The sequence below is a fragment of the Molothrus aeneus genome, chromosome 1 (genome assembly GCF_037042795.1).
Source record: "Molothrus aeneus isolate 106 chromosome 1, BPBGC_Maene_1.0, whole genome shotgun sequence".
In the NCBI taxonomy this organism is placed as follows: Eukaryota; Metazoa; Chordata; class Aves; order Passeriformes; family Icteridae; genus Molothrus; species Molothrus aeneus.
The window spans coordinates 83,999,132-84,024,641 of record NC_089646.1 but is presented as its reverse complement, the minus strand read 5'-3'; the positions used below and the strand labels follow the sequence as shown (position 1 = coordinate 84,024,641).

The 25,510-nt window shown below is 36.8% G+C and overlaps 1 protein-coding gene across 3 annotated transcripts in view; it reads left to right on the top strand.

Annotated features, from left to right (window-relative positions):
• The window catches only part of COBL (cordon-bleu WH2 repeat protein), a 156,622-nt gene that overhangs the window by 73,851 nt on the left and 57,261 nt on the right, over window positions 1–25,510 (top strand). For all 3 annotated transcript variants that reach the window (XM_066560102.1, XM_066560093.1, XM_066560085.1), the window contains one exon: window positions 9,923–10,117. In XM_066560102.1, coding sequence (XP_066416199.1) covers window positions 9,923–10,117 — 195 coding nt within the window. The remainder of the gene's footprint in view (window positions 1–9,922; window positions 10,118–25,510) is intronic.

Sequence of the window (25,510 nt, the reverse complement as noted above, 5' to 3'; positions counted from 1 at the left end):
ATATGTTAAAAGAATTTGCAGAGAAGAACTTCTTCTGCAATAGTTTTTAAGTATTTTGAATTCAGGAGGACATATATTGCAGATTTAGCAACTCCTCTCTTTGATGAACTAAAAACATTGGCTGATTGATTTAAAAGAATTAGTAATTCTAGAGAAAATCAATTCATATTGCAATGATGAATTAATTTTGCTCAAGACTTTTGATTCACTTTTTTGTTATTTATGATTGATGAATGCTTAACACCAGTGGAAAATTTTTTTTTTTTCTGTTGTGAGTCTTTGACCTTTTGAACTCCCTGTTTCCTGAAGTGTGTTGCCAGACCATTAGTAAAGACAGATTTTGATTTTTGGCTTGGTTGTTCAACACTATTGGATTCAGCTAATCTATTTTCATGTAGTGCAAAAGTATAAGTGAAAGGAGAAACCAACTTTTTCAAGCTTGCAAAAATGTGGATTTTTCCATCCTCAGTCTTCCAAGAGTGCTCTCACTCTATCTGCTAATGCCCTTCCAAGGCAAAGTTTAAATAGCCTCTTTTCTAATGTTCTTGCTTGTTTTGCTTCCAGCTTAATATTTTCCTATCTTCTTTCTGTACTGGGATTGAACTGAATTTTGGAGTCCATGCGGATTTTCCTCTGTAGTTCTTTCTTCAGGTTTCTTTAAAATGTGTTTTTCTATTTGTGTCTCTCATTGGCTTTTGGACTTTTGTTAGTAGGTTTCAAAATGTTTCTTTCGTTATTTTCTTCCATTCGGCTGCATTTCCATGTTTTACTATGTATCAGATCCCTACCACAGAAATATTTAGCACACGTTCACAAATCTCTCTATATCAATCCCCTTCTCCTTCAGTGCTAAATCTGTTCTGGTCTGAGTTTTGTTTGACTTTTCTCCCACTGCCTTCGTGACAAGCGAACGTGAACATCACCATCTTTCTGGGCCAGTACATGGACAGTCGTGGAGTTTTCTTACAAAACATGATTTCTGTCCTACACAGCCTCCTTAGTTCATTGTTCCTTCCCCAGGATGTAAGGCAGTACTTTTATTATCACATTCACTGAACTCTTCTGCTTTTTGCAGTGTTCCTCTCCTTTTCCAGACTTTCATGTCTGGATTTCCTCAAGGACTTAGTTTCTTGTCAAATCTCATGAACATGTTCATTTCATTTTTTGCCACAATTACTGTTTTAATTCCCATCCTCACTTCATGTATTCTTTTCTACTTCTTTCACGTCTGCTTTTATTCCACTTGGACAAATAGCCAAAAAGAGACTTGTAATGTTTTCCACATTTTTTCTTATTTCCTTTTCTTATTCACCAATTCTTTTATATTTCCCTGCACATCTCTCATTACAAGCACGTGGCTATCAAAAAAAATAAAAGCTATTGAAAGAAAAGAGTAGCTGAATTTACGGACTCTCTATCTTTTATTGGATATTCCTTTCTGGGACTCATTTGAAATTATTATTTCTTCCCATAGTGGCTTTACATACTGGTATTTTTGGCAGTTATGAAAAATCTATTTTCAAAATACGATGATTTTTTTATAGGCTGACAAATTTTGAGAGTCCATTGTTACAAAAAGTGTTGGACTTCTGGAAAATAAGTTTTTACCAGTCTAGCCAGAAAGATGTAAATCAGCCCCAAGAGGGTGCATTTTAGATGTCAATTGATTCTGGTACTTTCCCAAAATTATATTAAACGAAAGAGGGAAAAGAAAAAAGAGAACATTCCATCAAATGAGACACAAAGTTGTCCACACACTTCTGAAAGTCAAGATGAATCAGACTCTCACCTGCAGTTCAGCTTGATTTTGGAATTCACTTCAGATTGTGCCTGCTGCCTGCACTCCCTACCTCCTACCTGAGTGATGGGTAGCAATATTTCCTTTAAATTGCCCAGGAGCAAAGGAACATTTGATCCCAAGATGTTTTCCGTGCCATGTTAATGATGGCTTTTCTTCACTAGGGTTTACATTCACAAAACAAAAGCAAAAGTATTTGCGTTTTAAGGGGTTTTTTTAAATACATCTGGCATCTAGAAAGTTAAAAAAGAACCCAGATGCTTTGTGTGCTGTCACTCAACCTGATGGTCTCAGCTGCAGAGCACCATAAGGGCATAAAGGAGGTTGGCACATTTTGGAAGCTTGTGCATATATGTTCATGTTTTCTCTGAACATGTATGGCCCTATAGAATGACATTTTAAGGGACCTGACACACATGTGCTGAAGCCTGTTTCGTGGATGTCATTGGATTTATACCAATGTTGAAGTATATCTCATTAGTTTGGTGTCTCATCATCTTTAGCTGCATTTTTGCAAATTGAGAATCTGGGGAGTAGTGGAATATTAAGTGTAAAACATGTCAGTTTGTGTGTTGTTCAGCTGAGGTTTGCTGTTTTGGACATACTGTTCCTTGCTTTGCTGATCGCATTTGTTCAGAAAAGATTGTTTAGCAGTCTAAGTTTCTTTCATTTGTGTCTAAATATCTTCAGATTTTAGCAAAATAATTTTTTGTTCCTTCACAGAACACACAGTAATAGAAATTTAATTAATTATACATTACAAAGATTTATAGCAAGTGTGTATTCACTACATAGAGTTGAGAGTGACTTGTCAATGGTAACAGCTCTGAATCAAAGAAATTGTGTTTCTCGTCTTTCTAACAAGTTCCTGAGCTGTGATTCACAAGGTGCACAGGATATGAGCTTGGTGGTTACAGCAATGAGTTCAGTGTCCAGACCAATAGGAGAGAACACAAAGGATTTATGTGTGTGTGCCTTCCAAACATCCATTTATACAATTGGATCTTCCCACTAGTATCAGGCAGCATTCTGCCTGCTCCCATCTTCTGAATTGTGGAGATGTGGCTACCCTCTTCTGTCAAGGAAAGATTATTTTTTGCTAATTGTTGGGATGCTACTTTTTTTTAAAAAATGAATTTGTTTGAAACACACTGTCACTTACAGAAGAGATGATACAAAGGCAAAAATGTAAATCAAGTTAGCTTGTCTTCCCTTTTTTGCATCTATTGCTGCAGTGGAAAAAAATTATTGTGTCCATTTCTCTTGATACTGGTTGACTTCTTCAGATTGACATGAATGAATTGGGGTAGGAGTAATAGACATAGGTTTTATTAAGCATGAAGGGTATTCTGACTTGAGAAAATCTGAAAAGTAAAACAGGAAACAGGACAATTTATTTGGAGAAAATACATTGAATTTTAAATCACAGAAGTGATTTAAAAGCTTTGATTCTCAAAGTATTGAGGAATTCTCAAAGCACTGATCTGTCATAAAATCTTGAAAAAATATAACTGACTTGACAACCTCTGAGTTGCTTGATTAATACAGATTGTTGAATTCCTAGACTTGTATTCCACTGCTTTATATGTGCCATGGTACATACTTTAGTTTTAGAGTACTCAGATTAAATTTGTGATCTCAAACTGGCAGAATACTGAGGGAGGTGATAGTTGTGGGTGATACTGCATCTGCTTCTTTATATTTGCAAGAGTTTACAGACATGTTTACATTTAGCTCAAATTCATGTATTCCTAATCCATGTTTTCTGATCTCCTAATGATTTGAGTAAAATGTTTATATTCCTTAACTTCAAAATATAGTATTTGACAGCTCATTAAAAAAAACCAATCAGCTTACCTGTGGGTTTTGCCATATTCATTCAGTATCCATGTGATTTTCAAACGGAAACTGAGTTTTGAATATTGCTTCACTTCTTTTATATATACAAGGCACAAGAAGTATAACAAAAACTAAAGAAGGTTCTTGGAAACTCTCTCTGGTTGTGCACCATTGTTGTCCTCAGTGTAGTGGAAGGGGCCAGAGTTAATACCCATACTTGTTCCCTACTGAGAAATTCACAGTGAATCTAAGTCCCTTGTTGTGTTTTGAAAACTTTTTTCCCAGAGGCTTCCATTTTTCTAGTTCCTTTCCTTGGGTGTTTGTTTTTTCAGCTTTTCTACTGGATAAGAAGTTGGACACCACAGGAGTGTCAAAGTGAACATAAATCAGTGGGAGCTGGAAATGAAAGTTGTACTCTTAGTTGTGGAGACACATTCCATCACATGAGCTAACCTAGGTGAAGACAAGAAGTAATCAGATAAGCTTCTAGGAAGGGAAGTTATGGTTATGGTACAAGGAAAATAATAATGGTCAAGGCAAGAAGAAAAACAGCATAATTGCAGATGGTGTGGACCTGGGTCATAGGAGAATTGTAGTAACCTCCACAGTGACATATAGGTAGATTGGTCACTTTAGCACTGAAAGACAAAATGGATGATTTTGTATGGGAGGTGGCTGCCTTGCACCTGGCACTGCTAGGATTCCTGATCTAAAAACTCTGTATTAAAACTAGAGGAATGTGGTCAGCCACACTGAGGGGAGAGCTGGGAGGGGCACAGGAGACAGAATGTTCTCAGACATCTCTGGTTCTGGTTGTGTAAGTACTGGTCTACCAAATGGGCCCTGACCACAAGATCTGGAACTGCTGTCTAGATGCTCTGATAGACTCATACAAGTGTAAGGTAGCACTGGCTGTACAGACTTCAAAGTATTACTCAAAACTTTTACAGTAAGAACTTGATTGCCAGGCATATAAAATCAACACAGTGCAGCATGTGTAAAAAAACTGTTGTGGGATGAAATAGTTGCTTCTCTTTTATTGTTGTGGTGTGTGACCAGATAATTTCCTACCAATAGCAAAATGCAACAAGATAATAAAGCTGTCTGAAGTAAATTGCATAAAAATGGTTTTGGTTTTTTTTTCAGTTCAGAACAGGAAAAAATTAACTTTTTTTTTCCTTCTGACTGCAGACTGTTAGCACAAGTGCTTCAGGGAATACAAAAAAACAAACTATATTCAGTGTGGCTGGTTAGAAAGGAAAACCTGAGTAGTCATTTTTTTGTTTTGTTTTGTTTTGTTGGGTTTTTTAAACTGTGTCTCCCAGCAATGTCATGACTGTAGTATAATGCTTTAGTTTTGAAGAAGGATCTTGGATTAATTCAGTTTCTGTGTTGTTAATTTTAGTGCAAATTTAGTGTAATATCAGTGTCATGTAATGGAAAGCAGCTTCTAGTTCACTTTCTGCGGTAGGTCTGTCTGGCACTTTATATGGCCAGTTGTAATCAGTTGTGGTATCATTCAGCTAATCAATAAAGGTTTGCATTAATGGAGTTTAACTATCTAACAGGCATAAATATTCTTGCTGTCACTGAATAGATGAATTTGTTTGCCTGCTGTAAATCTTACCTTTCATATCTACCCATAATATACTTGAAAAAAAAAACTATATTCTTTATGATACTTTTATTTTTTGTCTCTATTTTGGAAAAAATAAAACCCTTACTTTTTGCTAATACAGCTGGTACTTTGAGTGCATTAAAACAGCTCAGTTGATTACTTCTGATTTAAAAACTTCTGAGAAGGAAGTTGCACAACAACACTGGGAGCTCAAATATGTGAGTTTTGGCAAAGAGCTGCGGAAGAAAGGCTTGTCTGTAGCAACCTTGCAAGAAAAGAACTTGACATTTTTAAAAATTTTTATTGACCGGTGTGGACAGGGAACAGGAAGTCAAATCACTCTCACAGGCGATCTGCAGCCTCTTCCTTGCTGACCTTTAAATGCCACTTAGTGTCATCAGAAAGTCAAGGAAATGCTAATAACAGGGCTTGAGGTAAGAAAGTTATATATAAGGAACATACTTTAAAAACAATCATAAGCTGATTTCCATTTTTATACACATCTGCTTTTGTAAAGCTGAATTCTCACAGCAGTACAGGTATATTTTTAATAGATTACACTTACCTTTATTTATATATGACTTCAAAATTTTCCAAGTATCCATAAGATACCAGAACTTCTGTTTATCTTGAAAAGGAGGTAGTTTGAAAAAGATAATTTACAATTGCATTCTGGGTTGATGACCTTGGAACAGAGACTGGCCTCAGCTTTAGGCTCTTAATATATCTTGTGTTGAGTTCAGCAGGTATGGGACTTTAGGAGTCTTGTAGAAAGCTGACTGCTTGGTGTCTTCTGAAAATGAGAGTGGTATGCATACCTCACCAGAGTACTCTTAGCCTTCATAATTCTGTGTTTTTAGCAGACCTTATTTGCCCTGCAAAAATGTCTTTGATAGCTAAATTTCAAATAGAAGAACTAGTAGGAAAAAAATCTTAACATTAAATTGCTGAACCCCCAAGAAAACACCTGGTACATTAGGAAAGAACAGGATGTTCCTTGGGTTTCAGAAGTTTAATAAGAGGGGGAAAAACCTAGCTGGCAAGTTTAACATGAAATGGTGATGACTCGTGATGGCACCATAGGTTGGTACAGCAGTTGTTTCTTGCCTCCTTCTGATATCTTCATGGAATTGAAATGGGCTCTAATCCATGGTTGTGCTTCAGTACATATTCCAAACCTATGCTCAGCTAGTGTCTAACCTGACTGCTGACCTATGCTGGTCTGTCTGGTTTTGTATTGGGTTTGCTTTAATTCGGGGGAAAAAACAACCCCAAATCAAACTGCTTCTTTTTCTTTCTAGTTCACATTAATTAATTGCTGTTTGAACTGGTAGCAAAGTGCTCTGACACTAGTGGCTTAGACTGTGATTTTGCAAGTTGAGACAGTTTTGAAAGCTCTTTATATAATTGGTTTCCATGACTTTTCTCTTATTAATTTATTTTTTCTTTTTTCCTTTTTTCTTTTTTTTTCCCCCTTGTGAAGCACATGGATTCTGTGAACTGATTTGGAATCTAATTTGGAATCTAAGCAGAGTATTCGTGCTAACCTGTTTGTCAAATGAAATGGGGCTGACTTTTTTTTAGCCAGCAACATTGGCTTCAATTCCTGAGCTTGACTTTCCTCACTTACACTGCTGTCATTTCAGAAATTCAATTGTTTCTTTGATAACAAATTAGAAAAACAAGAAATGAGAGATGGTTAAAGTATTTGGCATGTAGATATCATGTCCCTGCAATTTTGCTTGATTAATGTTGTATGCTCTTAATAGTTGCCTTTGCCTTGCTAAACTGCCTGAAAAACAAACCTCCGAAATCCTGTGATTTGGAAATGAACTACATTGCATCTAACCCAAGGTAAAATATAAAAGCTGGGTTAGGTGTTGTCTATTGGTATTAGTTTTACAACAAAGGACAAGTCATACCATAATCGCTTGTGTCAGTGTTTTGTGTCCGGGGTTTTGTTTTTTCTCTTAAAGCTAATGAAAATGACTACACACATGGGAGAATTTGAAGGTCTGACTCCAGTTAGGCAAAGCTCTTGTTGCTGCATGAGAGGGCTTTCCAAACTAGTTCAAAACTGTCCTCATTCCCTTCCTCTGGAAGCTGTGGCAAGTTTTTGTTTTAGGGCAAGGCTATTTACATGAGCATTCTTGAAATGCTCAGTAATGGAATAATAGGCTTGATATAAAGGTTGGACTTGGAAAAGAAAAAATAGATAAACTTGCAAAGTTGGGGTTTTTTTCTATCATTCAAGTCTTTTTATTAAAAAGTACTTATAGTTTCATGGAAGTATTACCTTTTTTTCCCCTTGTATCTTCTGTTAGGAAATCCAAGCTTAAAAACAGGACAAAGCAGCTTTAACTTGTTTAGTTGTTCATCACTGTGTTCCTTCCCAATGACCTGTAACTTGGAAAAGGATTTTGATAGCTCTTCTGCCACAAGATCTTGAAATAAGATTGAATATTCATTTTAAACTGGTTACAGCCTATCGTCTTACTAGCACTCTGTATTTTTAGTGCTAAGAGGGAAGTCTTGGGGTTTTTTTATTATTTTCATACATCTTTGTCTAAAATTTCTCCACCCTTTTATCTAGAAGGTTAAAGGATTAATAGAGTCAAAGCATACCTGCAGAACCCACTTTGAAATTGTTTTGTTCAGTTGTTTTGTAAATGTGCGAAAAGAGGAGACTCTATTTCCCTCCATGAACCCGTTGTTTCTGTAGGAGTAAATAAAGTTTATTTGATAGGACCTTGTACAGTATGCACTGATAATGATTTAAAACTTTTAGCCTACAGATGTGATCATTATTTTTTTCCACTGCCCAAGGTACAGGGCCAAGACTACTTCTCTATAATTTTATACTTAATCTTTTAAACAATACCTTCTACTTCAACCTTTTTTTCTTCCTTTCCTAGAAGGGTAAAGATACTATTGATGCCACTCAATTCAGAGAAATTAGTGATGAAAAAGATGCAGCAAACACTGCTTTCAGTCAGAGAAGACTGGTATCATACTCCACTTGTGCTAAATACATTATTCCAAGATGAAGTGTGCTGTGTAGTGTGCAACATAAAAGTTAACAAAAGCATCTAGGTCAGTAATTCACATCACACACACAATAAATGCAGGACAAGGCACAAATCTGTTTGCATCTCAGTTGCTTTCACAGCAATCTATGGAGCATGGAACTTTCCCAGGAAGTAAAGGAGCCTGTATTATACATATTTTTGCATTGCTCTTTTTTTTTAGCTCTTTATGCTTTATCAGTGCTTCCTCAATGGTCCTAAAACTAAATGAATTGTGGTTTTCATCTTGCTGGCCTGTGTTTTCCATTTTTTACCGAAGCTTGCACTTGGCACTTGTGGAAAGAAATTATCTTTCTTTTTTTGAAAGTAATGGCATTTGGGGTGGCCTTTAAGTTTCCTGCCAGTATGTATTCTGTGGTTTTGGACAAAATTCCACCAGAGAGCTATATGTCCTTGATTGGAGAGTTTTGAAATTGTGGTAGCATGTTTTGTTGTGATAAGAACAGCATTATCAACCATGCTCATCAGCCTATGTTTCCAGAAGAGCTATTCAGCTCCAGGTCATGGTGAGGTGGTATCAGTGGTGATTCCACAGAAGATATTTCTGGGAAGAAGTTACAGTCAAATAACTTAATTAAAAAGTAAAATCTTCAGTTTAATATAGAAGGTTCTCTTAATTAAAAAAAGGAGAAGGTGACTCAGATTTTGAGGGGAAAAAAAAATCTTTTTGCAAGATTTTTATTAGCAGAGTAAAAAATAGGTATCGAATTTAAGAGTAAAGACTAAAGTTAAAATGCACATTTTCAAGGAATCCTAGTTCTAATCTTTTGTATTTGTAGATTTGCTACTATGTGACTGCATATGTTTCTATTTGCATATTAATATAAAAATGTATTAAGATTCTGAAATGCATTAAACTTTTTCCAATGATTTTGTTAAGTTTTCAATGAGAACTAAAGTAATTTTTAACAGTAAGGAAATTCTGAATTTTCTGTTTCTCCTCTCATCTGGGCCTGTTAGAATCCAGAGTGGTGTCTGTCAGTAGGACTTCTTTTCACCAAGTTAAATGGTTGTTTTCAGTAAGTTGTAAGTGATTATGCGTGATTGTGCATATAAATTGGAAATAGTTTAATGGCAGCAGAATTTCTCTTATGTAAATCTGCGGAGAAGACTCAGGTGTATCAGGGAGATTGAGAACAAAATAGACAAGCCTGAGACACTGACAGTATTTTATTAATACAGTGTTCTCATTTAAGAGTAAATCTTGCTTCCAGAAATGTGTAACACTTGTAATTTAAATGCAACTGCAAATGCATTTGGATAACTGTAATTACGAGTCTTGATGTGAACTTTAAATTTTAAATAGCAAGCAGCAGCAGTGTTCCCATCAATACTACTGTTAAACCACAGTAGGTGCTTATCATGCCTCCTGTCTTATTAATACTGCCTGTAAGCTTTGTTCCAGTCGACCTTTGGAAGTTTCCAAAAGTTAGAGTTTGCAATTCAGCAGGTTTGGCAGAGGAACATACATGATTATTCATATCATTGTTTAAACGGTAACCAGATGTGTCTTGTTTTTCTTCTTTCTTTCCCTTTGTTTTTAAAGAGTGAGTTTAATACAAGATGTTAATCCATTTACAGGGTTTTTCCACAGCACCAAATTCCCCTTCGGTGAATTCTCGTTCCAGTAGCCTGGGTTCATCACTGTCCCTTGGTAACATCTCTGGAATGACAGCAAACCCAGAAGTGAAAAAGCGCAGAGCACCTCCTCCACCAGTTGCAACGCCGGTATTGCCGAACGTGGAGGTGAAGGGACAAGAGAGGACAGCAGCACAGGTAACAGTGACACTGCTGGATGGGCTCCTTTCTTTGCTGTGCTGGGTACCATCCATCCATTCAGCAGTCCTAAAGCCATTCACAGGTATTTCGGTCAGCTGTTAGCTACAGCTGACCAAAACTACCATCTTACAAGATAAAATTATCAAAGGTCTTAGTGTTTTGTACACATTTACTGAGCTCTCTTGAGACTGCCCCAAGCTTTCTGCCCTGTCAAGAACCATTCTAAATCAGAAAAGGTTTATGAAGCAATATGCTAAGAGAAGGAGGGTAAAGAAAAAGTAAGGCAGAAAAGCTGTAAATTTTATAAGGTATCCTTACTGAATCCAGGGCAGTCCTGGAGAACAGGTGAAAGTTCTAACAAGTGACAAAAACCTTCAGCATACTGTTTTGTCCGGATACTTTTCAAGCTATCACCTGTATCCCTGTTTCCAGTTCTGCCATGGGATACCAGAATATCTACTCTGTTTTCTGAGTGACTATGTGACCTTTTAAAGCAATGCTCTGGTTTTGTTTTTATAAAAGGTCATTGTTCCGCAGTACATTATTGAGAATTAAACAGAAATGGGGGGAAACCTTTCTGAGAACCTAAGTCTTTGAAAAGAATAGAGCTAACAGAAGAAGAAATTGCTCTTGCTTTTATAGTGACACTCAGGTGTGTGTTACTAAACTTGCAAAGTCTTCTGGTTCCACCAGCAATAGAACTGTAGTCTAAAGATAAACTGTAGAAATCAGCATGTAAAGTTATATAGGGAGGCCAAAGAGTGCAAGGAACCAATATCACCAAAGCTGTGTAATGTGGACTGGCTCTTACCTGCTCAGGACTTGTCACCTCTACAGCAGACTGATCTTTGGAAAGCAAACTGTTCTAGTACAAAATGGAGTCAGAAAGGAATCTTTGAGTTCACTACAGAGGAAGAGGAGAGGAGCCTAGTGCTCAGTCTCACTCCCTGTCACTCTCTTATTTATCTACATTAAGACATATGTTAAACACCTTCTCAAGTGAAGCATTCTGTAAGAAAAGTTGATGCACACTCTTGGTAAAGGATTGTGGTTTTTTATTTTCCCATTCTTATGTTATCTAAGTGTGATTGCTGGAACATAGTAGTGTTTCATCTTTCAAAATTGGGATAGATGCCTTGAAATAGCACTTATTTATAGATACAGCTGAAGAGAAATAAGCATTTATGCAAGAGAAATAATAGCATTTTTCTATTAACTTGTGCAATTTTTTTCTTAAAATTTCCTTTTGAAATTCCTATGTAAATATTTTATGAGGTTTCTTGCGTCCCCCAGAGTTAATGTGTTTAAGGTAAATACATTTTTTCATGCAAAAATATTGTGGCATTCTGACTCCTGAGTTTATACTCACAGGATAATCGCAGACTACATTATTCTGCCATTCTCTTTGGCTGATCTCCTTGCAGTATGGCATTGAGATTCTAAATTGGGATGTACAATTACACTGTAAATCTAAACTCTCCTTAAACATACTAACATTTCTATTTTCAGCATTAGGTTAAATAGGTTAAAATGCTGGTTTTCTGAAGCCATGGGTAGAAAAGTCTGTGGTTTATATTTTGCAAGTAGTATACAGTACAGTATCAACTTCAAATTCTCTTAGTCTGAAGGAAAAATTATGGTGAAGAAGGGAAGAAGATGAAGGTTGTGTCAGAGGATTTTCCATAACAGAGTTCATTTTGGGCAAAAGAAATGTCCTTTGTAGCTGACAAAGTCAGTGAAGACCACAGTAAAGGTGCTAGAGTGTATTTGGCTGCATTTGTTAAGTAAAGGATATCTTTCTGGAAATAATGGCCTAGGTCAAAATGTTAGAAAGTTATGGTGTGTTTCTGAAGCTCCCAGGCTGAAAGTTGCTCAAAGGCTGCCATATACTTTTAACAGGAATGGAGTAGAATGGAAATAAGGCACAAGTTCCATAAAGCAATCAAAAACTGAGGGAAGAAGTTCATTATTCAGTATTATGGGGCAAAGTAGCAACGGAGATATTGTTTATAAGAAAACCCAAATAGTTCCATTTTATCTACGTGCAGACAAGCCAGTTTGCTGTGAAAATAGAGTAAAAAATCTCAGGGTGTAAGTTTATTTCTTTAGTTTATGGGAAAGAATTAGCAATGATCTTTTTTTTCAAGGAAGGACGTCAATTCCTTATTAATGGACTTCCTTCCATAAAAAGATAAGATGTTTGTTTAGAAAACTTTATTTATGTGCAACTGTTACTAACAGGAAGATCCTGCAAAAGGGGAACATGTTTGTTTCCAGTGAAGCTAGCACACTAATAGAAAATGAAAAGGTGATATTCTGAACTTTCAGAAGGTTTTTTCTTTTTTATCTGTCTGGTTCCATAAAATTGTATAGGAAATAAAGTACTGTAGCTGTTATGAACACCTTTAACTTTCCAAACCAATAAGCCTGTTATTTTTAAGCCATTGTTATGTTCCAGGTATAAATGATTCTTTAGGGTTACATATATGTCATCTCCCTGCCTAGTGGTGCCAAACAAAAATTTCCATATGTATGAAGACTGGGGTGTTTTAGTTTATGATGTACATTTAGATTTTCTGCACTCATTTTTCTGCATAGGGGACTTACTGCAATATAATTTTACTGTCTTACAGCTTTTGTTCCTGTTGGGCTTAGGGTAATTTATCTCCTTGTGGATAAGGCCCCTGCAGTAAATTTATTTACTTTTTAGTGAAACAACATTAGTTTTCCATATCTATTTAAAGGTAGGGTTCCCTCTGTAACCATTTTAAATCTACCCTAGAAAATATTAATGTCTGTTCAGAGTGTGCTGAACATGCACTAAGTAGTTCGCAAATGAGTTTGCAGGGTCAAAGAAAGGAGTCTACAGATTTCTTCCCTGGAGACTTCACCCCTGTTTTTCTTAAACATATTCCAAATGATGCTATTTAGAATAATGAGAAGTCACTTGAAAAAATAATCTTCAAAATGCTAGGGTATATAACAATTCCTGGACAAAATCCAGGAGGTTTGATGCTTATGAAGCAAGGAGGTCCTCTCCTTTCTTAAGCTGCACTTTTAGAAGGTTGTATTAAAAATCAACAAAATTTTCAGATATATTTATTTCAGATTTATTTATTTATTTGTGTTGTTTTCTGTATGTAGCTATTGACAAACTAATGTATAGTATACTGTGGGTTTTTTGCCCAACTTTTTACATTCCTCTCTTCTCCATTTAGATCTCAATGTTGGATTTCTGAGGATGGTTGTTGACTTTGAATTATTGGTCAAGACCATATTTTAGAGCAGAATGCTTGCACCCAGTGTTTGATCAAGGCTGATATTTTCTCACCAATTATAACTGACTCATTGAAGAGTCTTACTCACTTGAACAAAAAGGCAAGAGAGACAAAAGAGAACTACAGCCACTCTCATAATTTCTGGCAGTTTTCTTTCCCATTGTCCATAGTTAAAATAAACCAATTCTATGCCTAAATGAAAAGTTTGGCTTTAAGATAATTATTATAATGTGGAAAAAATGTAAATGAGATTTTCATATCTTTCCTGGAGAAAATAAGATACCCAAGACAAAAATTTGCCAAATGTCTTGCTTATGTAGAAGATATTTTCAGTAATTGCTATGTTTCTGCCATCTTCATTGATGATCTCTTATACTGACCACCAAATAGGGTGCTCATCTCTGTCTCCCTCTATGCTGGACATAGCAGCCTCCTGCAAAGTATGCTGCCAATGCATATTGCACTTGAAAGAGTGATGATTCTGCTGGCAGTCATGGACAGGAGTGTTGGAGAGGTGGCGGGACTCTGGCTTAGGCATCCTATCTATTTAGCAGCATTTTCGTGCTTTTGGTAGGGTTGCTTTTCTCACAGCAGAATTCATGTTACAGTAATATTTACTGTCCTTTAATATTTAAACCAATATAAATAGAATACACCAGGGATTGAAAACTTAGGTCCTCCCTATGTGGTCGAGCATATTAGCAAGTAGGAAAAATACTCCAGTGAAATGTCCTTTCTGGAAGCCATTGAATTTTTACCTATCTACAGGCACCCCTGAAACACTTGAAATGACACTGCAGATGAGCACAGCATATAGTGAGAACATACCTGGAATTAATTCTGCCAGCAAGAATCACAGAATAATCTTCAATCAGTAAAAATAAAGGAGAGGCAGTAAAGGAAATGTATGAATAATTTAATATTGGGATCATAATTAACATACTAAATTTTTTCAGTGTTATTAAACTGTAGACTCGTGCAAATTTTTAGAATCAGTCCCTGAATTTTCAGTTCTTTAATTCCCCTTTTGTATGTGTGTATGCTACAGGTATGGACTTGGAAGCTTCTTGGAACTGTGACTCATAATCTTCCTTAGAATTAAGATGTATTTTTAAATGGTGGCCAAGATTTTTAGAAATGGTTAGTTCAGCTGTCCATAATTAGGAAGCTGATTCTGGAGCTTGATGTTTTCTGAACTTTTAAGATGTCAGAAGCTACGTCTGGTTGCTCAGCAACTCAGTATCTGGCCACTGTGATTTTAATATCATATTATTTTCCAATGTGCCACCTTCTGTCACCAAAGGAATTTAAATTGAGGTTGTTAATACAAAAATCTGAGCAAAGCAAGAATTACTTCCAGTAATGTTCCCCCCAGCACAGCAGGGTTTTTTTGCACAGTCATCTTTCATGCATTTTTGCACAAAGTGATAACCACTCATCCACCTTGCTTCTGTATAATCTTAATGCCACAGATTTGTGGTTAGCTGGCTGCAGGGATAATCTTGATTGATATGAAATCACACTGTCACTGTTGTTCTCCTCAGGTTTTCCAAATGACATATTCCCCTGTGGCTGCAAATTGAGCCTTAAAGCCATGAGCACAAAGCATCCTGTAGAACAGTGTAGAGTAAGTTCTTGCCATGTACATCTGTATCAGTATGGATGCCACCAGTAGAGCTCTCTGTGTGTCCTGTGAGTCTTGAATCTGCCTTGTCCCTGGGTATATCTAATAAATCTGATATTTGAAATAATAATACTCCTGCAGTTGGCTTTCCCTCTGAGAAACAGCCAAGTCTTTAGGAAGAACCTGTGTTTGTCTGGATGGCAGCTTTTTTCCTCATAAATTTTCTTGAACTATGAGATTTGACATTTTTTAAGAGAAGCATGATAACAACAGTCACTGCAGTTGTGGGAAGTTGAGGGACAGAAAAGTCACAGCTGAATGACAACACCTACCATGGCTTCTTACAGAACTGAGATTTATTGTAGCCAGCTGTCTAAAACCCACTTAATTAACATCACCTATAGAAGCACAGTACTCATACCAGCTTCTTTTCATCTACTTCTTCTTTTGTGCATCTGCTGCAATTTATTATTGTCTAAATTTCACTCTGATCAGAGTTCTGTGTCCCAAGAGGAACAGTTTCAAATTAGTTTAGATTTACCTGGTTAGTAGACCCTATTTTTAATAGAAAGTATTGCAGTCATACTTGGAGGGGTTTGGTTTTGTACTTACTGCAGCAGGATACGTTTATGCTATAGGTATTTTCTTCTCTTCTGCCTCATACTTTATTTCACTTCTTCTGTAAAAGATAATGGGCAGTTTGTGGGGGACATGTGACAGATGTATTCTGTTTTAATAAGAAGCCCAGAATCCAACAAAAGGGTGGATGGCTTCAGATTACTTATCTCCCTTTCATAGGTTACACCTAAACCAGAAATGTCTACTAGAAGTCAACAAGATATGAATGCATGCTTTTTTATCATCTTTTAGAGAGGAAGGGAGGTTTCTCTTGACTCAAAGGTCTTCTGGGTGAGGTCTTCTCAACCTTTTTCTTATGACACATTTCCTTTCTCCCTTAAGTGTTCTGTGAATGTATTTTCATTTTGCTTTGTGGGTTTTTTTTTCTTTGGAGCATCCAGAATTCTCCTTTGAGAATAACAGATACATTTTTTCACATTCTGAGGAAGGATGCAATGAATCAGATTTTGCTGTAGGAAAAAGCTGTTTTTCAAAATGTGTCTTTTATTTCTACAACCTATTGTATCTTCTAGGTCACTTCTCAGGTTTTTATAAGTTCCCTGAGAACATGAAAGCAGGATTTATTCAGAACAAGGAGGAAGAACACTTGACTGACTTTTTAATTTGTTTAAAATGTTGATTTAAAGTTAACTAATGACTGAGTTTATATGCCTTTTCAATTGTTCTGATTTAAATTTTCTTTTTGTGCACAGAGGCCTGAAATGTGAATACTGCATGTTATTTTTAGAAGTGTCTTTGCCTTTGTTCATTAACTGAGGATGTCATGAGTGTTAGCTGTGATCTTCTCCAGTCTTTGTGGCAGACTTGTTAGAATTCTCAGGCAGTATGTGATATCTCTCAACAGCATTTTTCTGATGAGGCAGAGATATTGAATCTTTAATAAAGATGCTCTTTCTCTGGAACACTGTTCAAATGCCCAAGTTATGTAAGCCTTAAAGAAGGAAGCTGTTTTTTTGTATTAGAGTTTGGATATTGGGTGCTGGAGTGCACTTTTTACTGCTGTATGATGCCAAATTAAGAGGCTGAGGACTTCTTATGTGATTGACATGGGGCAATGTTTTGATAAGGTCAAAGAGTAGCTATGTGTCTCTGTTAATACAGATTAACAAATAATTATTGATAAACAATTTAAGAATGGAGATAATATTTGTTTTTATTTGTTTCTGTGTTTCACACCAAATTCACGTAGCAGTTGCTTATTTTGGATGTACAAGGCTGTAAATACTGCATGGTAAAAATTTTCCATTAGGCTTTTAGTATCTATGTTTTTTTGTGCTTTTCTTCCAGTCATTCTGCCTGGAATTTTAGTTAGAAGCTAATTTACTTCATTTATGCATTCCTGTAGATGTTGAGAGTTTATGGGTATCATGGGGTCTTTTGCCTCTGTTCATAGAGCCATATCGAAATAATTTGTCGTACACTTTGGCCAGAGTCTCTAGCCTGTTAGTCTGGGATGGTAAAACAGTTAAACTTGGCTTGACATTTCTCACAGGTTAAGTGGTCTGGCACAGACAGATAATGACCATCAAGCTTGTTCAATTACAGAGATAAGGAGTGCACTTCAGTTCTTTGTCTGAGGAGTACATTGTAGTTCCTTTGTCTGAGCAGCAGGTGTGTGAAATATTCTCAAGATGATGCACTAGAGACTATACTGCTATCTGCAGTAGGAAAGATTGTATAAAATAACTGTGTCTGTAGTAAGTCTCCACTATGAAAAGCAAAGAAATAGAGAAAAAAAATTACTGAATAATACTGCTAAATGCTGCCAATGCCACATTCTGGCATGAAGAAGTTCAGAAAAAATAGGTGAAAGATATAGTTGCTGTTTGGAAAGTATGAGAAATAAAAAAAAAATAAAAAAAAAAAAAAACAAACCAAACCTCCTTAGTTGGTTTATGTACTGGCAAAATTACTGGAAATATAATAGAGAATTTAACCAGTTGTCATCTTTATAAAGATAGTGAACAGGGTAAATGTAGCTTTAGTAAAAGAGAAACCCTGCTTTACAGGGCTTTTTCCCTTAGAGTGCTCTTGATGCATTCAGCAAGCAGATGGGTGTGATCTGGTTGATACAGTCTGTCTGGGTTTCCACAAAGCTTCCAGGTTCCCTCATCAAGAATTTCATAAGGAAACCAAGTCTCAGTTCCACAATAAATAAGATCATCTAACTCTTAAATAACAGACACAAAAGAAAAGATGAGAGAGATTGCAGGTTAGGACTAAATGATCTGCTCATCTAGTGGTGAAATGTTGCAGAAGCCTTGGAGTATTTGACTATCCATGTCAATCATATTAAGAAATGACCTGAAACAGAAACAGTGAGAAATTTTGTTGCTCCTACTTGAGTTATCTGGATAGCAAGGACCAAACTGAGTACAAAGAGCAACAGTTAGAAGACCTTATGAGACTGTGCACTGGGAGCACTTGCAGATGGAAGTAGTTAAATTCAGTGTGGGGAAGGGTGAAGTGGTATACATGAGAAAATACCACTCTTAGTTTTTCCTAAAACCTTGTAAGATACTGATCTCTCTGCTGGCAGCAACTGATTAGGAAGATCTTAGGATCAGATTAGGATTTTTATTTTAAAAAGTCATCTACAAGCTCAATAGCAATCAAAAAAGGAAACCAAATTAGGATTAGCATTTAGGAGAGGAAAAATGGGTAAAAAAGATTGTTTTATTACACCTCTACATTGTGAGCTTTTTTTATGCCATCTTAAATACTACAAGTGTTCTCCTTGCTTCAGAAGGATATTAAAGAATAGGATGAGACTCATGGAAAAACATCAAGGGTGATCAAAGGTGTGGAGTAGTTTAGTACAGGGTCAATGGTGCAACTTAAGTAAACCATGATTCTTCATCTTGAAAAAGTCACTGAAGACTATGGACAAAGATTTGACTTTTCAGCCAGCCGTTATAAGAGCATTTGGAGCTAATAGGAAACAGGCAAACTCCCAAAGTCAAAGCACATGGGTCTTCATTGACTTGGTCCACCAAGGTTGTTATGGACACTAAAAGTTTACATGGGCTTAAGAGGAGACTGGACAAATGCTGCAAGAATGACAAATCTATTATGAATTTTGAAAGATAAATCACATCAGGAAGTCCATAAAAGGAAGTTGGTTGGTGGCCACAAAGTATTTGGGAGAAGGTAGTATTAAACATACCTTTCCTCTTCTTTGGCTCCTGTAGGTACCTGCCACAGTCTAACAAAGAAGCCTGAGCAGAACCCTTGATCTAACACAGGCAGCTATTTTTGGAGAATACTGAAGAGAGCCATACCCAAATGATTGTCTCATATAATCTGATATCACTCCAGAAAAGTCACTGGCAGCATACACGATGACTTCACTAGGTCTTCTTATCAGTGGTAATTTGATGACCAGAAAAACATGTTTCTCATTAAAAACAGAAACAGCTGCCTCTGATTGCTATTCCCAGTCATCAGTCTTTGTGTTCCTAAGTACAAAGCTGCATTTGCAGAATGGGGCTGGAAGTTTTGCCAGTAAATCATAGGACCAATAAGAATTTTGCACCATGAACCCTAAAGCAACTTGCCTGGTATGTATTTTATGACTTCGTAGTGTGACTGTAGGATCAGAGCCCCACAGGACTCTGAGGGTCATATTTGCAGGCCCCTTGGGCTGCTCCTCAATATTCTGAAATGTGCTTATACAGCTCATATTACAGGTGACTGGGAGCTGTATGGGTGATGTCCAGTGGACTCTACAAGATGTGTGCCTTTTATTGACAAAATAAAAAGCAGCATGAAAGATGTGATCCCTTTGCATTTCAAATCAGTATCTGATCCAGGTGCATGTCAGATACACTCTCTAGGTTGCAGATCCTCTGAGGAAGAAACTGTTGAGACACTTCTGTCTTGTGCAGTGACAGGGCTATTGTTTTACTTAGAAAATGATGATATTTCTACCCTTCAGGAGATAGAAAGTCAATATCTTGGGTGTTCCCTCCATCTATCCACTTTTGGTGTTCCCTCCATCTATCCACTTTTTTTAAGAGTGTATAAGGGTGGAGCTTTTCTTAATGACTTTCACTTAATGGCCTTGTCAAAAAAAGCCCTGTTCAAACTGTTGCCCTTCACAGACATAAAATTTTGTGATGACGCACATTAAGTTTTATAGAAACAATTGTCTCTGTAAACAATCATAAACCTGAAAGGCTTTATGTATTTCATATTTCCACTGGAGCTGAACCTGGTTAGTGCTATCCTATTATAGAGACCATTATCAAGGTGTACAGAACCAATTAGTAGAAACAAGAGGGAGTAGTAAAAAAAGCTGTGGTCTTTAAAATGCCCTATACCATGGTAAATGACTAAGAAATTAAACCTCAACAATTCATTTCCAATTTGAAGGTGTTTTGTTCATTTTTTAAAGAACTTTAAACATGACATTCAGTTATCTGAATGAGAAATATCCAGACTTGTCCATGTTTTACAAAACAACAATCAGATAGCAAAGATGAAGCCAGCTGACAGCACATCAGATAATGTTTGCTGTGCAGTTTGGATGCTTAATTTAGCTAACAGCTGCACTTTAGTTTGGATAAATGATGCAGGCCCAAATTAAAAGAAAGGAGTAAAGTGCAATGATGGCTGAAGGCTTATCTTGCTGTCATGTAAAGCATGAAATTTAGGAAGGCTAAAAAAAGCTGCTAGAGAAAGGGAGTAATTTGTACTTCTTTTTATGATAGAAACAGCTCCAAAAATGAATTCTGGTGTATGCGCACTTAAACACATTAATTCTTTTAATGTAGTAATTAAAAACTACAGCTTAAATGATACATGCAGTGTAGTGACTACTTTCTCAATATCTCCAAAGAGTATCTGTTAAAGGTATGCTGTATTTTAATAATGTATTACAGAATTTTCTTCTGTAAACCTCTAAAGAAATTCTCTTGTTTCAGTCCAAATTGCTACCCATCCTCTTTATTGGTCCTAATGCTCAACTTCGTGTTGCTGCACATTTATTTACTAACAGCATGTGTCTCATTAAAAAAAGAGAGTGGCAGAAAGCATTTTAATAAAATGGCAACTCTTTTTTTTAGGCAGCAACTTATTTTCCAGCTGCTTTTTTGTCCCTCCTTTTCTTTCAACTCTTTTTTCCTGTAATTTTAAATAGAGTAAGGTGTCACAGTGTGATGAACTATTTAAAAGGAGTCTAAGCTTTCTCAGTCAAGAAGCAATTAACTACAATTGATTATATTTTTTCCTGAAGCTTGGCCAGTATGAACTAGGAACTAGCTCAGAATTTCAGTAGAGGTTTTTGCATTAGTGAGAAGGTACAGCCTCTCAGAAGTGCAGTTGGAGATAAGACTCATTTTGCAACACCCCTTTGAGAAAATCTTTACTCAGATAATGTTCACAGTCAATTAGCAGGTTTTGCACCAGAAGAATTTAAAATTATATATTTTTACATTGTAAGAGGAATCCACTGTGTGGGGTTTTTTTGCAGTTTCAGAAATAGGTTTTTTGCAACTTTGTCCAGGAAATAGAAGTAATGTCAGTTCAGTGGTGATTTAAATTGCTTACCTGCTTTAACTGAAGGCTGGACTTTGTGAAGTGCTGAGTGCTTCACAATTTGACTTGGATGACTGTTATTTTAGAGGGATTGGAGAATGTAATTATAAAAATTTGTAAGGTTCCTCCATGGTCTACTTTCCTGTTGTTTTGTGAAAAGTATTTCAGTCTTACACTCTAACCTGTGTAGCTGTTACCTCTGAATTGACATCAAAGTTGGAGTTATCTGGTGATGTTTAATATATATGCAAGAACACAAGCAAAGTAAGCTTACAGTGTCTTTACATTACAATTTAACATAATAATCATGCAAAAATGCAAGATTTGTTTGGCAGGAGTACTTCCATTTTTTTTTTCAAGAAAACATATGTCTTGAGAGTTGAATCCTTGAATTATGTGCAAGAAGAATTCCTGGAATAGTCTTTTATCCAGCATCAATAGCATTCTTGATCTTTTGCAATAATCCAGTTGCTTCTGGCTGTGAGTTCATGGTTCAGTTGCCAACTGTTTCTGAACAGACTATACTACCTGCCTTGGGAATGATACCACAACTTACCATCTGGTGAGATCATGATAGCATCGATTGACCTCCACATGTGGTCTCTGTCAAGCACTTCATTGAAAACTGGCAAGACATTGGGGCCGGAACATACTGTTCTATGCAGCCCTGAATTTTGGCAGGATTGCAATGCTCAGTAAGTAAACTTCATCTGGCTTGCAAGTCTCAGACAAATAGAACAGGCTGATGTCATCGTAAGCTTTGACTCTCATTAAAGAAGAAAGTATGTGTCAAGTAATTATGAGGCTTTGTTGGGCATGGTATTTAGGGGAAGTTAATAGACAAAGATCATTTTGAGCAGCAAGACTTCTGAAGAGCTGGCATTCAATGAGCGATGAAAAATGACCCTAGCACTGTGCTTAATTTAGAAACTGGGTTTGCATCACTTTTCAAACTTTGTTTCTAACTCCACCTTACACAGATCCTAAATTAAAAAGGTAAAAATTGAAAAATTAACAAAGTATGTGCTGTGTTAATCAGGTCTAATTCTATGGCTTAATAGTATAGTCATTGTTTAGCCAAATAAGAAAATAAGGGAAAACGTCACGGGTATAATAATTAAAAAAAAAAAAAAGTTCTCTGCTATTTCAAGCTATTTTTCACAGAATCATGGAATTCTTAGGGATGGACGGGACAGCTTGAGATCATCCAGTCAACCCGTCTGCCAAGGCAGGATCCCCTAGAGCAGGTTACACAGGAACACATCCAGAGGGGTTTTGTCCCAGACAGGGAGGCTCCACAACCTCCCTGGACAAGGAGTTCTAGTGCTCTGCCATTCTCAAGGTAAAGAAGTTCTTCCTCATGTTAAGGTGCAACTTTGTGTGTTTCAGTTTGTGGCCATTGCTCCTCATCCTGTTGCAGGGCACCACTGAAAAGTGTCTGGCACCATCCTCTTTAAAGTTGTCATAGGTCACTTGGAGAAATAGGCATCTCTTTTTTTTTTTTTTTGCAGTATGCCTGCCTTAATGAGAATATGATTTCTCGCCTCCTGACACCGACACCCAGTAGACAACCCCTGAGCCCTGCTCAGCTCTATGTTGCTGACACTTCCAGGTGTGGCTAACAATCAGTGTGCCATGATGGGTTCCTCAAACAAGTCTTCATAGCAGAATCTATTTGTAATTTTGGATAATAAAATTTGACATTTGTGGTCAATAACTTGATGTAGAACCATGTTATGCTACAGTCCTAGTAATAGATCTAATTGACACTGGGGTACCACTTTGTTCTTCCCCCCCTTCCTGCCTTTAGGTTGTGGAAATTCAGGGGCTTTTGGCTGGTGTTCATAAGTGCTGAAGAGAACTTGCCTTGAGTGGGAATTTGAAGGGGGCAGTGGGAAGGCATGGCACAAACAAGATGATTGCTAAGGGTCCCTTCTAACCCAAGCCATTCCATGGACCTATCGAATGGGAAAGGAATCAGAAACTATCACTGAACTTGCTGCCTAAACCATGTTTCCCAGGTTTTCTATGTGCCTGCAGAAGGAGAAGGCTGATAGAAGGGGGTAGAACACTGGAAATAATCAGATATTGTTTTCTCTAAATTGAGAAGACTGCCAAGGTGATTGCCTAGGACTTAGTGCTAAGCACTAGAAATTTAATTTGGCTATCTCTACACAAGGAAATTGACAATTAACAAAACAAATGAACATTATTAAGAGTTTAAGATGTTAATTGTATGGTTCTAACTAAAAAGATATGTGCAAATATGAGATTAAAATCTGGAGGTCAATTTTGCCTTTTTGTAAACTTCTGTAGAGGAGAAATGAACATTGGTTTGTGGTGGTTTTAAAATGTGATTTTTAAGTGTTTGAGGGGTTCTTGTTGGTTTTTTTCCCCCCTAAATGAAGACATAAATGAGGAAAATTACATTGTATTCTGAGAAACAGAGGAAGTTCAATTCTTTGCCAAAGCAAACATCCGCAGACTTGTGTAGTCTACATGTTTCAATGCATGTGAAAATATTTGGTGTTGTAGAGTGATTTCCCTGAGTGGAAATAATGCTGCAGCTAGAAATGAGATTTTACAAAGAAGGAAATCACAGCTATCTTAGTAATTCAACATCTCAGATTTGTTTATGGATAGTTTCCTGTCTGACACATTTAACTGAACAAGTTAAAGGGTTTAAAGATTAGAATGGCATTAATTTTTAACTGTCCTTGACAGTGACATTTCACAAAGGGTGTGTTCTATAAAAACAGATGGAAAAATGAGCTTGCCCCTTCACCTTGTACTGGCTTTCTTGTGTTAACTGATTTAGCTTTCTGTCACCAATCAGCCAAGTATTCAAGGACATACTTGCCTTTTGTCTTCTTCATTTTGTGAATAAAATAGCACAAGAACATCGAAATTTCTATAAAATCCAGTAGTAAGCTTTTATCTGTTAGTCAGGCTGAGGTGTTTTTGCAGTCAGAGCTTGATTTGTGATAATCAATATTAAATTCTGTTATAAAATTCTGTTTAACACCAAAGTTATATAATTTTAAAAAATAATCTGAAATTAGGCATTATGGGCAAAATTATGCAAAATAGCGTGATACGTGATGAAAATAGAGTGATATTGATTAAAATATTAATGAGAGGGTTCTTTTCAGTAGGCAGATACAGTTTGCACTATAGTTCTAAGACAGATTTCCCAAAGTGCCTGAGCCCTTCCAGCAGCAAAGCAGCTCAGAGGCTGAGGCAGGGAGTACAGCTGCTGGTACAGGAGCACAGCTGGGATGCAGCCATCAGGTGAGACAGACACCTGCACAGCACAAGGAAGCACAGTGCAGAGTTTCAAAGTCAGGAGGAAGCCCCCTAATAGCAAGTGGTGTTGTCAGGACTGAAATATGGTTATCCTGTTCCTTGAGTTGCTTGCTGTTCTTGTGGACTTAAGTTGGCAGTAGCTTGGGAGTCTCCCATCTAAATCTGCTCCCCAGGAGAGTGATGTGTCCAGAGTTACTCAAGCTGTCAGGTCTGGTTGGTCCAATTATCAGTCCTGCTATCCCAGCATACTAACTCATATGGCTTACTTAAAGCTAAGCCTATTTTTATTCATTCTATTGCCAGGCTTTGAGATCCAACACATCAACATGAATGTAAGTAAAATGACCAATGCAGAGAAACTCTTTGCTAATTCCTGAAATGTAGTTACTCCTATGCATTTTACCAAATTGCAAGTTTTCCAAATGATACCCTCTTTAAAAGTGTTTCTGTGTGCTAGATTTTTTATTATCTCTTTGTCTGTTGTTTTGGTAATGTGTTGTTGTATTGCATGGTATCCTAGTAAGTATTTTAAATAACGCACACAAATGCATTCTGCACAGTAAGGACATGCTTCTGGGGAGACATCAAGCTGCTGCCTTTGAGTGCAGTTTCTAATACACTTGTGTTTTAGTGCACTTGTGTACTTACGGATTAAACATTCAGATTTTAATCAAATGAAACAGGATGCTACCCAACAAGGAAAGAAGGTACAGAAGTTCAGTGCTGAATAGACTATTTTATTCAATGAAGCTTAAAGTGGTCAGCCTCATTAGCTCAGTTGCCCAGTTTTGAGAGCTCACTGAATTTTCCTTTGTCAGTGTATTCCAATGAAAAGCCTAATGATGTATGACCTGTCCAGGGAATATTAGGCACATGAGTAAATGTTGTATAAGACACATTAATGTTCAATTGGGACTTCTTGTGGTTTCTAGTTCCAGGCATGTTGAAGCATCTGTTGCCCTGTGAAAATGCAGAATCAGCTGTGCAGGAGAGCTTTTATATCAT